The 14,147-nt window shown below is 34.8% G+C and overlaps 4 protein-coding genes across 9 annotated transcripts; 2 read left to right on the top strand and 2 right to left on the bottom strand.

The window, feature by feature from the left end:
- Window positions 1–6: 6 nt before the first annotated feature.
- LOC105229795 (tether containing UBX domain for GLUT4) lies at window positions 7–2,439 on the top strand. Its single transcript, XM_011210252.4, has 6 exons — window positions 7–266; window positions 322–740; window positions 798–1,173; window positions 1,235–1,589; window positions 1,680–1,890; window positions 1,943–2,439. The coding sequence occupies exons 1-6, from the start codon at window positions 186–188 to the stop codon at window positions 2,091–2,093; spliced, it is 1,593 nt and encodes a 530-aa protein (XP_011208554.2). The 5' UTR covers window positions 7–185; the 3' UTR covers window positions 2,094–2,439.
- Window positions 2,395–10,363, bottom strand: LOC105229793 (FHIP family protein GJ17503). 6 transcript variants are annotated; one of them, XM_011210250.3, is made up of 7 exons: window positions 9,886–10,363; window positions 8,846–9,784; window positions 8,383–8,779; window positions 6,721–7,807; window positions 6,132–6,653; window positions 5,469–5,507; window positions 2,395–3,657 (listed from the first exon to the last, which is right to left on the bottom strand). In XM_011210250.3, the coding sequence occupies exons 2-7, from the start codon at window positions 9,595–9,597 to the stop codon at window positions 3,191–3,193; spliced, it is 3,264 nt and encodes a 1,087-aa protein (XP_011208552.2). In that variant the 5' UTR covers window positions 9,598–9,784; window positions 9,886–10,363; the 3' UTR covers window positions 2,395–3,190. The 6 variants fall into 6 exon arrangements, with proteins under 6 accessions (XP_011208552.2, XP_029407647.2, XP_011208551.2 ...); XM_029551787.2 differs by having other exon boundaries at window positions 6,721–7,831; window positions 10,026–10,362; XM_011210249.3 differs by having other exon boundaries at window positions 6,721–7,831; window positions 8,846–9,756; window positions 9,886–10,362.
- A 248-nt stretch (window positions 10,364–10,611) lies between these two features.
- On the top strand, window positions 10,612–12,634 carry LOC125778433 (rabenosyn-5). Its single transcript, XM_049455843.1, has 4 exons — window positions 10,612–11,296; window positions 11,360–11,507; window positions 11,568–12,205; window positions 12,268–12,634. The coding sequence occupies exons 1-4, from the start codon at window positions 10,751–10,753 to the stop codon at window positions 12,511–12,513; spliced, it is 1,578 nt and encodes a 525-aa protein (XP_049311800.1). The 5' UTR covers window positions 10,612–10,750; the 3' UTR covers window positions 12,514–12,634.
- A 268-nt stretch (window positions 12,635–12,902) lies between these two features.
- LOC105229796 (acyl-CoA-binding protein) lies at window positions 12,903–14,105 on the bottom strand. The gene is made up of 4 exons (XM_011210253.4): window positions 13,999–14,105; window positions 13,860–13,908; window positions 13,644–13,758; window positions 12,903–13,305 (listed from the first exon to the last, which is right to left on the bottom strand). Exons 2-4 carry the CDS (start codon window positions 13,872–13,874, stop codon window positions 13,163–13,165), a joined length of 273 nt encoding a protein of 90 aa, XP_011208555.1. The 5' UTR covers window positions 13,875–13,908; window positions 13,999–14,105; the 3' UTR covers window positions 12,903–13,162.
- Between the last annotated feature and the right edge of the window lie 42 nt (window positions 14,106–14,147).

Consider the following 14,147-nt stretch of genomic DNA (forward strand, 5'->3'; position numbering starts at 1 on the left):
TGCTGTGTTCTTAATGAAACAATAACAACATTACAATTCGAATATTGCAATCACAAATATATGCAGTTTTTTGACATTTCAATTTTTATTATTCTACGTTTTGTCTGATTGCAATTTATATTAAGCCGGCAGGCGAAATTTGACGTGGTTTGTAAAATTAAATAAATATATTTCAAGTGAATAATATGGAAGGAAAGGTGACCGTATTGACACCAAATTTTCGGAGACAAAATGTAAAAGTCACACCTAATACAACCATTCTACAGGTATATTGTTTATAATCACATTCCTTTGGATCATTGCTCATCTAAAAAATTTTAGATTTTGGAAGAGGTTTGCCTGAAGCATGGCTTAGACAGCCATGAATATTGTCTAAAGCATCATAATAAAGAGGTTGGCCTTACGCAAATGTTTCGATTTAGTGGATTACCCAACAATTGCTTATTGGAAATGTCACAAACTGAACGCAGAAGAACCGAGTCTGTGGTAAACATCTGCATTCAACTAGAAGATGGTTCTCGAGTTCAGGGAGAGTTTAAACCAAGCAATAGCCTTTGGCAGGTTATAGAAGAGCTTGACTCGGAGGTATTGAAAACTTACTCTAGCCCGGTCGCGATTTATATGCGTCAAGAAATTATTGGAAAGGAACGTATGACGGAAACTACACTTAAATCTTTAGGTATCATTGAAGGACGTGCCATGGTGCGTGTTATAAATAAAACAGCTGAAGATTTGAAGTCGTACGTGTGTAACAAAATATATATTTAATTGATTTATTGACATTTTTCACTTTTAAGTCAAGCTAACGTCTACGTACCACCAACGGTTAAAGAGAAGCCAAAAGAAGATGAAGAAAAGGGAATACTAACACAACAAAATTCCACAAAAACTAGTGATAGCGGTAGTGGTGGTTTTAAAATTACAAAAGATTTAGTGCAATCTCTAAAGAAATCAACATCTAATGCAAACGCTGAAAACGACGCAGCATTAGTAAATACGACTAGTACAGCGGCGAGCAAGGAGATTGAGCCGGAAAAGCCCAAATATGACTGGGGTTCAGGTGTGGGTTATTCCATACAAAGCTCAAGGCATGAGCAGGATTCCGCAAAGGACCTCAACAATTTGAATGAGGACGATGCAGCCGAAATGGATATTGAACCGGAAGTAAACATTGTAAGTTCTTCAAATCATATGCTTATATCATCAATGTTAATTATGATTTTTTTTAATTTAGATTGGCGAACGAAACGCCGTATTATATTCGCTCGACGAGACTCAAACTCAGGCTGAAGAATTGCCTGATTCATTTTTCGATTTAACAGTTGAGGATCTTAAATTGGTATTAAGAGATTTAAAAAAGGCATCTCGAGGTGATGAAGATGCACCGTTACTTACGGAACGTTTGCGTCAATTAGAAGGACAGAAGACAATGCTAAATAAAATTGCGCAGTACAAGAATTGTGTGATAAGAATTCAGTTCCCAGATCGACTTGTTCTACAGGGTATCTTCAAGCCCATTGATAAAGTTTCCGATGTCATGGACTTTGTGCGAAAATTTCTGCATGACGCTCAAGCAGATTTTCATTTGTGTGAGTGAACGTTATACATTATTACCTTTACGTTGAAGAATAGTTATTAATTATTACATTGTTTTTTATTATTGTTTTGCATTTTTGTAGTTACTATACCGCCGAAATATATTTTACCCCTGGATAAAACGCTGTTGGAATTGGATTTCGTACCTACAGCTGTCGTGCACTTTGTCTTCCAAGATAAAGAAGAAAATGCTACTGCAGCTGATCCAACGCTGGAGCCAAAATATTTGAGGTTGGAGTTGAAGGAAAAATTAACCACTGTAGAGGGCGCTTTTTATGCAGCAAATAAAATGCGGTAAGCATGTATGGACTTTCTGCAGATGAATCTAATATGGCTTCTATTTTAGTTCAACGGTTGCACGAGGTTCAAAACCTAATTCGAACGATGCTGTAAATGAAGCATCACTGCAGGCGCAGAGTGAACGTCGAAACCCAGACACATCATTGGGCGCCATACCAAAAAAGCAGCGCAATGATAATGTCAACAATGTAATTTGATCAACATAAAAAATAAGAAACGATTTTTTTGTATCGGACCAGGGATAATACTACTTGCTTATTTTGAATTTTATTAGTAAATCGATGTAATCTTTTTTTATATACACATTTTACATGCATTTTCAAAATAATCAAGAATAACTAATTTTCACACAATAATAATATACAATATGTAAAATCATGTTAGACTGTATCAACTAAATCTGGCTTATTTATGGGATTGTATGGATATTTTTTTATTTGAAAATTTACAGCAAAGTGCATTTTACCACTACACATAAATATATTTATATTACATGTAAATGTTATTTATTATATATATTATTTGTTTTTTTTTTGTGTTTGTATAAGCAATGTTTTCAAAAAATACCACATTTTCTTTAATATTTGACAATACCTCGCCCTCAGCATAGTTTATATATATTTTTTCTATATTACATCTTGTTCGCGTAGAAAAAAGTACACACGGAGTCATGAGGCACTTTCTGCTTTGTTCGATTTCGTCTTAATATTTTGCGCCTAATCTTAATTTATTATTCTATATCAAACTACAAATCATAAACATGAATACAAATCTTTGATCTTCTCGTTATCAATATATGCTAAGCAAAATAGATCGCATTTATATAAACTTTAAATTATAACAAATATTAAAATAATTGAACAAGATAATAAAATACTTTGCATTTGTTGCAAGCGGTGAATCTCAGAAATTATTTATGAAAGCATCATTAACTTTGTGTACAAATTTTTGTGTAGCTAAAACTTACAATTTATATTTATTTAATTATTTTTTGTTTTATATAAAATGGGGATATACAATAAAATTAAATAATATAGGTACAAAGTAACTGGAAATTGCTTTTCGACCAATTTGGTGTGTATATATATATATAATCATTCGTTAATTGGCATTGTTCTTTTCAACCATTTACGAAATTTTCCTTAAGGATAAAGCTTTTATTATACGAATCTGTACAATCGTATGCATATATGTATTGCATACATAAAAAAATGTATATGCGTATTAATTTAGCGCGCAATATCACTTCCAGTCAGCAACATACCTTACGACTGCGACGCCGTTTACACAACCATCAAATATTTTCATTAATTAAAACCACACTCTGCTCCTGCGCAATCGCGGCCAACTCCTTCAGCCATTCGTCAAGTAGTACAGCACATAAAGCCAGATCACGTGTGCGTTCTGTGCCGCTTGTATTGGCTATAGCGCCCATGGATGAGAGCGAGTCCAAGGAGACGGGTTCCGAACCGGAGCCGCCAAGCGTGGTCACACTACTATTCGACACGAGTAGCGTACCCGCACCGTGTGGTGTGTATGTTGTATGCGTATTGTGCGTGATGTTCGTAGAAAATGAACCGGACGGTGTTGTGCTGCTTGTCATTTGGCTACTGTGCGTTCCAGCGCCTTCAGCTGATTGTTCAGCAGAAGACGTTGTTGAAGGTATGGTTGTTAAACTTGTTTCACGCGTGCTTGTGCCGCTTTGCTGTTGTGTTGTTGTGCTACTGCCGCTATTGGCGAAAGGAGATCCCGTTGAGCCGCCTAAAACAAAATCGGCAAGCGTTAAAATTATAAGATATGTACATATGTATGTAGTATAAAGAGTACTATAAAACACGGATATGTGCAAAAAGTGGGCGAATTGCAAATTTTACGAAAGTGAATAGTTTACAAGTGCAATGTGTAGTTTGAGGGTTAGACAACTGAGCGCTATTGTTGTTATGATCAAAGTAACAACTAAATAATATTTATACCATGTACAGGGGTATATTAAGTTTGCCACAAAGTCAACGAAACGTCTGAGCTTCTATAAAATGTATTTACAAATGAACACCGAACTAGTTCCCCGTTTTTCGAGATATCTATATGAAGTTTTGCACATTTTGCACACCATACAAATTGAACATGTGCTTGTATGGAAAACTTTTTCATTTTACGGATTACCTTCATGAAATTTAGCATGGATTGTTTTCTAAGGTAACAGTACAATCTCCCAAGAAATTATTCAGATCGGACCACTATAGCATATAGCTACCATACAAACTGTACACGTCCTTATATGGAAAACTTTCGTATTTGAGGAGTTATCTTCACGAAATTTAGCATGGATTATTTTCTGAGGCAACTGTACAATCTCCCAAAAAATTATTCAGATCGGACCACTATAGCATATAGCTACCATACAAACTGTACACGTCCTTATATGGAAAGCTTTCTTATTTGAGGAGTTATCTTCATGAAATTTAATCTGTATTATTATCTAAGGCAACGGTACAAGCTCCAAGGAAATTATATTGAACGGTCCACTATAGCCATACAAACTGACCGACCAAGAAGTCAAGATGAAGATCTTTATATACCCTTTTCTGCTATTAGAAATGCACACGTTAAAGGCGTTATAACTTCAATGCAGCCAAAGTTAACTTTTTTTATTATTGAAAGCGTTCAAACAATTAATTTTGTTTAAATTTATGTACATAATCGCTAGATAATTTTTTTGCGATATTGTTATTTTGATCATAGCTAAAATATAGGGTATTAATATAGAAAGGCATGCATTATTAAATAGTTGGTTTATATACATATGTATATTAATAATTAATCAGTTCAAGCAAAAATATTTTCTATTTTAAAAAATTTAACAAAAATTACATTCAAAGTAGTTTTGCAGGTATTTAACTTGTTATTGTAAATTACCATATATACACCCTTGTTAAATCTATATGTTAGAGCTTCTGGCTAAAGAAAAATATTTTACTTACTTTCAATAAACTCCACTACCATCTACATTATTATGATCTTTAAAAATACTTTTAATATAATAAACAATGAAAGGATTGAACTACCAACTCAGTAGGGATTTAAAAAACACTCGTTATTAGTAAAATGTTTCGACAAAGTTAAAAGCAATTACTAGATAGCACTAGATATGATATGAAGATCCAATTTTACAATGAAATATAAATCAATAAACTTAAAAAAATTTTTTTATTCTTATTTTTCCTTGAAATGTTCTAACGAAACTCGATAGAATTGTGAGTGAACTTCAAATTTAGAAGCAAACCTTTTCTACGACAATTTGATTGGCACTGTATTAAAATGAAATGTTTGTGGTTTAAATCTCAATAATTTATCAATGCAAAAACACAAAAGAAATCACAATATATAGCAACAACAATATATACAGCAACTCATACTTGTGCTAAATAAAGATATCAACAAACATACATATGAAGCTATTGTAGCAACTACAAACGCATAAGAAGGTGAAAAGTATAAAATATCAAAATTGCGAACGTTTACATAGTATGCATATAGATAAATCACGTAATTTGTCACTGTGAAATATTTACCGGTGAAGAATGCGTAAATTTGTGATAAGCCAGATGAAGCTAGGAATTCAGAAAATACAAGAAATAATAAAAATAAGTATCTATTTTACCATTGGTCTTTTGGATTTTCAAAAGAGTCAAAAAATCACATATACATACATACATGTGTCACATAGTGGCCTTGACAAGATTTACAGCCAAATAAATATACAATTATTAAATTATTGTTAATAAATTAATTTACTGAGAATTTTGTCAAGACCCAAACTTAATATTCAAAGTGTGCAATGTGTAAAAATGCATTTAGAATATATGAAAAATGAATGAACTAATATTATAACGTAACAAAAACAAAACACCAAGCCATATGGTGAGACATTCAGTATTTGTAAATTATTTGTATGTGAAAAATATACTGCAAATAATACCATACATTAGAATCATTATGAAAATAAAAATTATGAATGTGAGCCATAACCAAAAAACAAAACAAAAACAATAAAAAACGGTAAAAATTAATAGCGGTAATATGTAAAAAAAAAATAAAAAAAAGATTTAAATTCCCATTAACAGAAAGGTATTGCGCTGCTAATTAGTTCAATTAAGACGCGGACAACTTGTGATGTGTGTTGTCAATGTGTGGCAAATAGTATAACGGTTTATGTGTGGGCGTTAACAACTTACCGCTAGCTTTGCGACTAAACATATTTGTTATGGACTTGCTGATGCTTTTGCGCTTATTATCGTTACGATGGAAGGGATCATACGACGAGGAGGGCGTCACTTGTACTGGCGACGCTGACGATATGTTTGCGAATGTCGTTTGTTGAGAGAGTCGTTGTTGCTGATGCTGTGGTGGCAGCGTATTTTTGGCAATGTGCACTGGTGAATTGTCAGTCGCCTTGCGAGCGTTTATCAAACGAAATTCGCGATCAATGAGATAAGAGCGCGCCACGTCGACAATTTCAAGTGAATCCTCACACATGGGCAGTTCCGCATCGATTTGTTGCTTAAGTATACGTAACATTTGATGGAACGATGGCGTATCCGAAGTGATAACTATATCTGGACGCAATAGTATAGAGTGCACCAGCGGTAGCGGATAGCAGGAGAGGCGCGTTATCAAACCAGTGAGATGCAAATTTACATATAAGGTATTGCTGGTGAACGTTTGCAGTTTACCCCATATCGCATTCAAGAAGGGACCTGAACGAGTAAGATTTTATTTTTAGTTTTTTTTTTGTATAATTTATATAAGATTTAAAGTAAATACCTAAGCTTACTGTCCCTTGCGCGAAAAGATCCTCCGAAAAATCCAAGTCGGTGAGCACTAATTCACTATGATTACTTGAGACGCGCCAAATTTCCTTTCTATATTGTTTTTGTAGCGTGCCCAAACTATTACCATTGCCGCTACTACTGCCACTATGATCCAACTCAACATCGCCGGTGTTCGTGCTTACCATTTGCATAGTAGAATTGGCAGCAGAGTCATTACATTCGCCGCCTTCATCTTCTACGGGCCGCCATCTAAACGATTCATAGCCACTGGACTCACCAATGGACTGCAGGCTGTCCGGTTGCGCTGTTTTCTCCACAGCACTTCTTGTGCCCAACACAGTGTGCGTACTATCATATACATGCGACGCGTCCGCCATTGCGCCCACACTGAATTCATTGAAGAACTGTTTCACCAGCTCCAATGTTTGTGCTTGTTGAGCGCGTATATTCTTTGGCGGCCACTTTTGATATTTATATGCATTGGCCCATTTGGCGCAGGCGTTCTTGCATTGTGTGATGCGACAGTGTGCCTCGAACAGATACGCATGGAAGTTGGCATAGAGACTGGTGCCCGTATGTAAGCCATAGTAGTTCCAATTTGCACCGATCGTTTTACTCATTGTAGACGTTGGCGACGGCAGCGCCGCGTGTGATGGTTGTGTGGTCACGGTGTCGCCAAGTGATTTATGCTTGGTCAATTCGCGGGCGCGTTTCATTACGTCCGGCGTCAGGTCTAGAAAGAATTCGACGGTATTTATATAAGGATCGATTTTGTTGATCTTGTGTCGATGCGAAATCGGTACATGCTTGCCGGGCAGTATGTACTTCAATAGCAGTTCCAGCATTAAATCCTCACAATGTAGGCCAATCAATGTGTCGAACAACGCCATTGTTACCATACACAAATTTGCGTCAGTGGCGCCCAAACGGTCGATTAAGGTGTCCAAAATGCGTTCGCCATCGAATTTTTCTGTGTCCAGAAGGAATTTTACAAAAGCGCGCAGTAAACTGGGCTCGGTAACGGACCTGAGTATAAGGTCCAAATAGGACATAGCCGATATTTGTGACTCAATGTTTGTCTGGAAATGTTTGCCTTTCAATGTCTGTAAAAATTATTTATGAATTGTTTCGATTTTTCGCTTGGTGTTGATTAAACTTATATGGGTGAATAACATACATACATAAGATCACAGAGGAGTTAGCAAAATAGAAAAATGAATACAAAATAAAATATAAGCAATGAAATAGTTATGATTAAAACATTTTACATTGAAATTAAAGAAAAAAAAAACTCAAAAAATTTAGGTAATAAAAAATCGTTTTTGTCCGTTTTTTTTAGTAAAAAAACTCACAGTCGACGTTATAAATCATTGGTATTAAAATTTATTGCTGACGATATCTTCGAATCGGTGAATCACATTCAGCGAATAATGTGTTACAAATTTTTATAACAAATGCTTACATATACTTATGTTTGTATGTATGTACAGCTTTGGGTGATTCGAGTTCTTAAATATTTACTCAGAGAGATAATATTTTGCAACACAAAGGGTTACCTAGCATAAATTAAAAATAATAAAATTGTTCATGAACCAACACCACAGACAAATCGAAGACAATTCGACAAATGTGAAAAGAGCACGCAAATGCTTACCTGTAATATTGCCGGCCCCAGTACCGGGACAATAAAGCCCTGATATAGAAAGTCTAATAACTGGTTCTTTATCATTTCATGCGCCACTTGCACCACAGCATTGCAGAACTCCAAAGCATTCATAAATAATGTCAGTTCGGGTATTTCCGTAACATCGTCCGGGGTTATGCGATGCCAATCTATCGATGTTAATTCTATAGAGTTCGGTAGGCGTGAATACAAGCCGCCTAGGCCGGTTACCAAAAGCGGGCACATGGATGAATACTGCGCAATGTAGGTGCCGACATTAGAATTTTTCTGCGATAGAGACATGCAGAGTAATAGCGCATCTCGCGCCTGATGACCGATGCTTCCTTCACGATGCACGTACGGTATAAGTAAGGAGAATATGATGAAACTGTAAAAAATTATGATAGCAATAAATAATTGAAATAAAAAAACTGCAATATGTGTGTATAATTACTTGGTGCCAGAACTGTTTCTGCTTGAGCGTTGTATTTCGTCACTGTTTGTTGTTTGCTTGTGTTGCTCTTGCTCCGCCGAGAAGAAGAATAGATCAAGTAGATGCACATTTTGCATTAATACTACGCAGAGTTGGTTGAGCAATATTACTAAACGTTTTTCCAAATCTGCTTGGAAAATTTCACCTTGGCTTGAAGCGAGTATTTTCAAAAGTGGCCTTAAGAAAGGTTCATGACAGAGTAACTGATGTCGCGAGTGACTTACAAGTAGTTCATACAATTTAAGTTGTTCTAGGCGTACAGCATCAGCATAACGTCCCGTTGTACGACCCCATTCATAGAGTTTATCTAGCAGATTTTCACTAAGCATATATTCCAAACATGGCGCAGGTGGAGGTGCAGCATCAGCGGAAGGTAGTGCAACTTTATTGCAATGATGTAGTTCCACCAAAAGCAGTGTCACCATAAAGTCCAAATGTGATACTACACCTAATACATCGTCGTGAGACGGTAGTCGTTGTGGTGGCTCTGAACGTTGTATGATTTCGTAGGCTTGTTGCCAATGTTTACAAAAGCTATCATAACATGCTCGCGGATCACAATCTGTCGCAGCGTCGATTGGCCTTTGCCTGAGAGCTGTTGCGGTGCTGGTGACACCAGTACCATTGCCATTGGTTGAAGAAAGAAATGATATACCATTTCCGCTGTTGCGTGTTAAACTCTGCCGCAGGGGGCTAGAACGTAGCCAACTCATTTAGTATGTATTTAAAAGTTATAGATAATTGAACGCAGTAGTTGTGGTTGGCTTAAGATAGCAACTTAGCCTCTGGGTAGAATTTGTTATCAATGTAACATTAGTCACAAATGCGAATAAAAATGTGCACTTGTACAGTGGTCTGGTGTATTTGGCGAACTATACATTTAAACAAGATAATTTAAATCTAAAAATAAAAAAATATTAAAACCATTACAATTTAGGATAACAATATAAAAATACACTTGTCAAGGTAGCATAAACAATTACACAAACACAGATACATACATTTACACATATTATTATCATCCAATATTATCATTTACTTCGATGTCAATGTGGCCAGTAACGAAAATGGATGGTACACCTTATTTTGATATCTATTTACTGTGTCACTACAGATATTTGCACTTTGAAATAGTAGTTACATTTGAGTGTAGCTCCATGAAGCAGCGAACTAAATTTGTACACCCTTCCTCCACAAGCCCCTCTTTTGTATCAAAATACTCCACCTCTATTATTCGCACTATACTATGTGTGTTGTTTTCTATATCAGCATAACAATTTTTCGTTTATATTTTCACTTGAGCAATTTCAAATATTTGTGCATTTTCGAGAACGGATGTAGGATTTTGTACGAACAATGTTAAAATATAGTTTTAAAATTTAATTAAACTACGTTTTAAAACCATATTTAATACGAGCAAATTTTTAATCAACCATCCGAATAGAGGAAAAAGAAAGTCCGTGACTAAAGTCACTCGTTCACAATAGTCAGAAATGACTGATTCTCGCTAGTGATGCACAAATTTATAACAAAAATTTTATGAGATAACAGTGTTTGTATTAAAAAAGTTGTTTAAGAAAAATTAATTTTATTTTAAATAAGAAAGGCTTATTGGTTTCATAACTACAAGTTCCAGCAGGACATTAAAATATAAATTGTAAACAAATTTATTCGATACGTACTTAAACAATCTATCGATTGATTCTCGATATAGTGCAATAAACAGCTGATTTACTTGTGATTTTGCAATTAAACGCCCACATACAATTAATTGTTATTTACTTCTGAATAAATGTGTTTGACTGTTTAATTTTTGGCACTTAATGTATTTATAAGTTAGAGGAGAGTACTGTGAGCTATAAGAAAATGTCCAATCCGTTCGGGGAACCAGATGATGACGAATCTTGTGAGATTTTGGAAGGTTTTCTCTGTCCAATCTGTAGAGAAGATCTCAAATCAGCTGAATTCTTAACTGTGCATTTCGAAAGGTCTCATGCAGAACAGCAGGATGCTCTTAAATCAGTTTTTAAAGATATAATATCAAAAGCTAAAAATAAAATCCTTAATTTCGACGAAACCTTTGACCTCTCCAGAAGCTTCGATAAAAATGCGACTATTAGCGGAGCCGCTAGTAGTGGAGGGACATCAGGTAATGTGGCGGCAAATGCAACTTCGGGAGCTGATAATAATGGGTTAAAAATGAGTAATGCGCGAACACGTATGAATGTCTTCAATTTTATGGATCGCCAAGAAGTTGGCGCCGAGCATAACCATTTGGAGTATTTTCAATCAATAAGAAACCCACGACTGGAGCGATATGCAAGTGAAACGAATAAATTGATTATTCGGCTACATAAATTATTAACCAATTTACCAATGGATCCCGTACTGCGAAAACAACATGAACGCAATGTGAGAAATTAATTTAAACCGTATATAATATTTACCTACTTTTATTTAATTATGAATTCGTAGATTGTTACATGGTTGGATGGTAGCTCAGTGAAATTATGCCCTAGTTGCGCCAAAAACTTTCACATTGCTCGCCGTCAACATCACTGCCGTTTGTGTGGAAGTATTATGTGTAACGATTGTTCAAAGTTCCTTCCAATAGAAACTGCGTGTAAGTAATTTAATTGTCTCTTGTTCTTATGCGATAACAAATATTTTACTCACTAATTAGTGCAACTTGCCAGTTTGGCTACATCACAAAGCGAAGCTATCAAGGAAATGCAAAGTTCTTCCGATGCGAATAAATCAAATCCACAACACCATGGTATCCGTTCCTGTGACCATTGTTTGTGGCTTCTAGAAACTCGGCAAGAAATGCATGAGAGTCGAACATACCGTCCGCTTATTTCACAAATTTATGCAGACATACAAAAACTGCGCAAAGATGTATTACCCGATATAGAAATGTATTTAAAGATTGTTGGTAGTCTTTACGATGGAGAGTCTATTTTCACCATTGCCGACGCAAGTGCGTTAAGGGGAAAAATTGGTCATGTAGCTGAAGCTATTGATTTGAGGAGTAAACGTATATTAGCTATACCTTGTCAAGAAGGTAGTCGAGAAGGGGCCCTAAAAAAAGCCATACGTTTATCATGCAGCCAACTAATCAAAGACAAAATTTTGTCAATACCACCCCTACCTGAGGAAGAAGATATACGAAAAATTCAAGATCGTAAACGAATGGAGGCAGAACAACGTATTGAAACCGAACGCCGTCAAGCAATGGAAGCATATGAACGACAAGCATTAGCAAATAACGCTAGTGGCGGTCAAACCAGAGTAAATAATGAGAACGATTACGCTTACGGGGTAATTTTTTTTTTTTGATATTAATACGTATGAAGTAACTGTTATTGTATTTTCCTTTGCAGTCTGACTTGCGATCTTTAGATAATTGGTCGGCGCAACCAGTAAATATATCACAAAGTGAAGATCCACTTGTTGAGCAAATAAATATTATTAAGGGCTACATAAAACAAGCTCGACAAGAAATGAATTTCGAAGTAGTGGAGACATTAGAACTAAATTTACGAGAACTGCAAAGAGAATTCTACGAAAGGCAAAGAGCTTCTAGAGAACTGAATCAGGACGCGGGAAGAAGCAAACAAGCAACATAGAGGAGAACTTACAAAACAAATATTATACACATAATAGGGATAATTGTAAGTGAACATTGTTTGCCAAAAGAAGGTATCCAAACTTGGCTTAAGACAAACTTATAATTGGCTATACCTTAAATTTTAGCAAACAAGAAAACGAGGCATGACATTATAAATTTCTCAATGTTTTCTTAATTAAATGACAAAGAATGTTCACCCTAATTGGTATTTTTACACTGAAAGTGTAATGTATTATAGTATAAACCATACATGAGCATTGCGTTTCAATTAAAATGGCATTTTCATCAATACTATGAGATTGTTATTCATATAATGAAAATATATTCCTACATTCCGCATCCAACAAGTTCTTGCTTTAAATATTTTCAGAGAAATGTATACGTAAATTGTTTTTTGATCGTTGCCTTTATTATAATTTACTAAAGAATACAAAGATTTATAAATATATTTTCATGTTAATAATCTATAAAAAATTGTGCATTAAAGTGCGTTTGAAAATAGACGGCTTTTTTCTTAGTGTTTATAATATTTGCAAGATTTAAAAACCAATTTATAGCAAATGCAATATTGCTAAAATGATTAAACTGCTATGCAATAGCATATTTTTTGGTTCTAAATTTCAGATGTATATTAGTATATAAAATTCTTAAGCTTTTAGCCCGTGGGTTTCTACTAAAGCCTTAACCTTCTCCACATAAGCAGTTTTAGCATCATCCTGGGATGTACCTTTGCGAGTGTTCCATGCTTCCCACTTAGCTTTGCCCTTGAAGTCCAAGAAACCAGGCTTATCTGTAAGTCAATATAAATAGAAAAATCGTATTAGTAGTAAGAATCAAATATAGTTTTATATGCGCGGAAATTTTGTATAATAATAACAGATAACACTTAAATAGAAACATTGAGTCACGTTATATGACATTGGGTTTAACAAATTTTATAAGTATGAGTGAAATAAATAAAAGCTATCAATTCTCTACTTTAATCATAATCGTATTAAAACAATAATATCATATATAAAAATTATCAATTCATCGGTTTAATCATAATCGCATTAAAATTATAAAAAGATAAGGAGCAATTATGGTAAACTTCCGTGAATGGCACTAGTTACTGAGTTAATGATATACCTGTATTGCAATCTCCTACAGTAGCCTGTTTAAATAAACTGTAAAGTTCCAATAAATCATTATCGGATGGCGTAGAGTTTAGATTCTTTACATTCTCAGCGGCTTTATCAAATTCCTGCGAAGAAAGAGACAAGGTCAAAGTTTAAGCTATGTAAAAACAGGCCATGGGTGACCGCACCCTGGTACCCGTTAGCTAGATGAAAAATTTATATTCACCTCTTGGCTAGCCATTTTGTAGATCGTTAAATTCTTTGTAGAACGAGAACTGCAAATAAATATTTCCAATTGTTAACAAAAATACTATATATATATGAATATTTTAATCTTAAATTAGTATACGTATAAAAAAATGTACCTGCTGTTAGCTTAACGCCTGATGTATAATTGATAAGTGAAATTAGCCGGTGTGTTTTTTCCCATGTGTGTGAACTGAACAATGGAGCCAGATTAGTTTGAATATAATTTACAATTTTCAATAGTAAAGGGAAGTAAAGTCAATAAATT

This window comes from Bactrocera dorsalis, chromosome 4, assembly GCF_023373825.1.
Source record: "Bactrocera dorsalis isolate Fly_Bdor chromosome 4, ASM2337382v1, whole genome shotgun sequence".
NCBI classification, from domain to species: domain Eukaryota; kingdom Metazoa; phylum Arthropoda; class Insecta; order Diptera; family Tephritidae; genus Bactrocera; species Bactrocera dorsalis.

Coding starts and splice junctions, on each gene's coding strand:
- LOC105229795 (XM_011210252.4), top strand. CDS start 186: ATGGAAGGAAAGGTGACCGTATTGACACCAAATTTTCGGAGACAAAAT. Junction 267..321: donor CTAATACAACCATTCTACAG/GTATATTGTTTA, acceptor AAAAAATTTTAG/ATTTTGGAAGAGGTTTGCCT. Junction 1,174..1,234: donor TTGAACCGGAAGTAAACATT/GTAAGTTCTTCA, acceptor TTTTTAATTTAG/ATTGGCGAACGAAACGCCGT.
- LOC105229793 (XM_029551787.2), bottom strand. CDS start 9,597: ATGAGTTGGCTACGTTCTAGCCCCCTGCGGCAGAGTTTAACACGCAAC. Junction 8,780..8,845: donor AGAAACAGTTCTGGCACCAA/GTAATTATACAC, acceptor AATTTTTTACAG/TTTCATCATATTCTCCTTAC. Junction 3,658..5,468: donor AATTTACGCATTCTTCACCG/GTAAATATTTCA, acceptor ATTTTGTTTTAG/GCGGCTCAACGGGATCTCCT.
- LOC125778433 (XM_049455843.1), top strand. CDS start 10,751: ATGTCCAATCCGTTCGGGGAACCAGATGATGACGAATCTTGTGAGATT. Junction 11,297..11,359: donor GAAAACAACATGAACGCAAT/GTGAGAAATTAA, acceptor ATGAATTCGTAG/ATTGTTACATGGTTGGATGG. Junction 11,508..11,567: donor CCTTCCAATAGAAACTGCGT/GTAAGTAATTTA, acceptor CTCACTAATTAG/TGCAACTTGCCAGTTTGGCT.
- LOC105229796 (XM_011210253.4), bottom strand. Junction 13,306..13,643: donor TGTAGGAGATTGCAATACAG/GTATATCATTAA, acceptor ATTGACTTACAG/ATAAGCCTGGTTTCTTGGAC.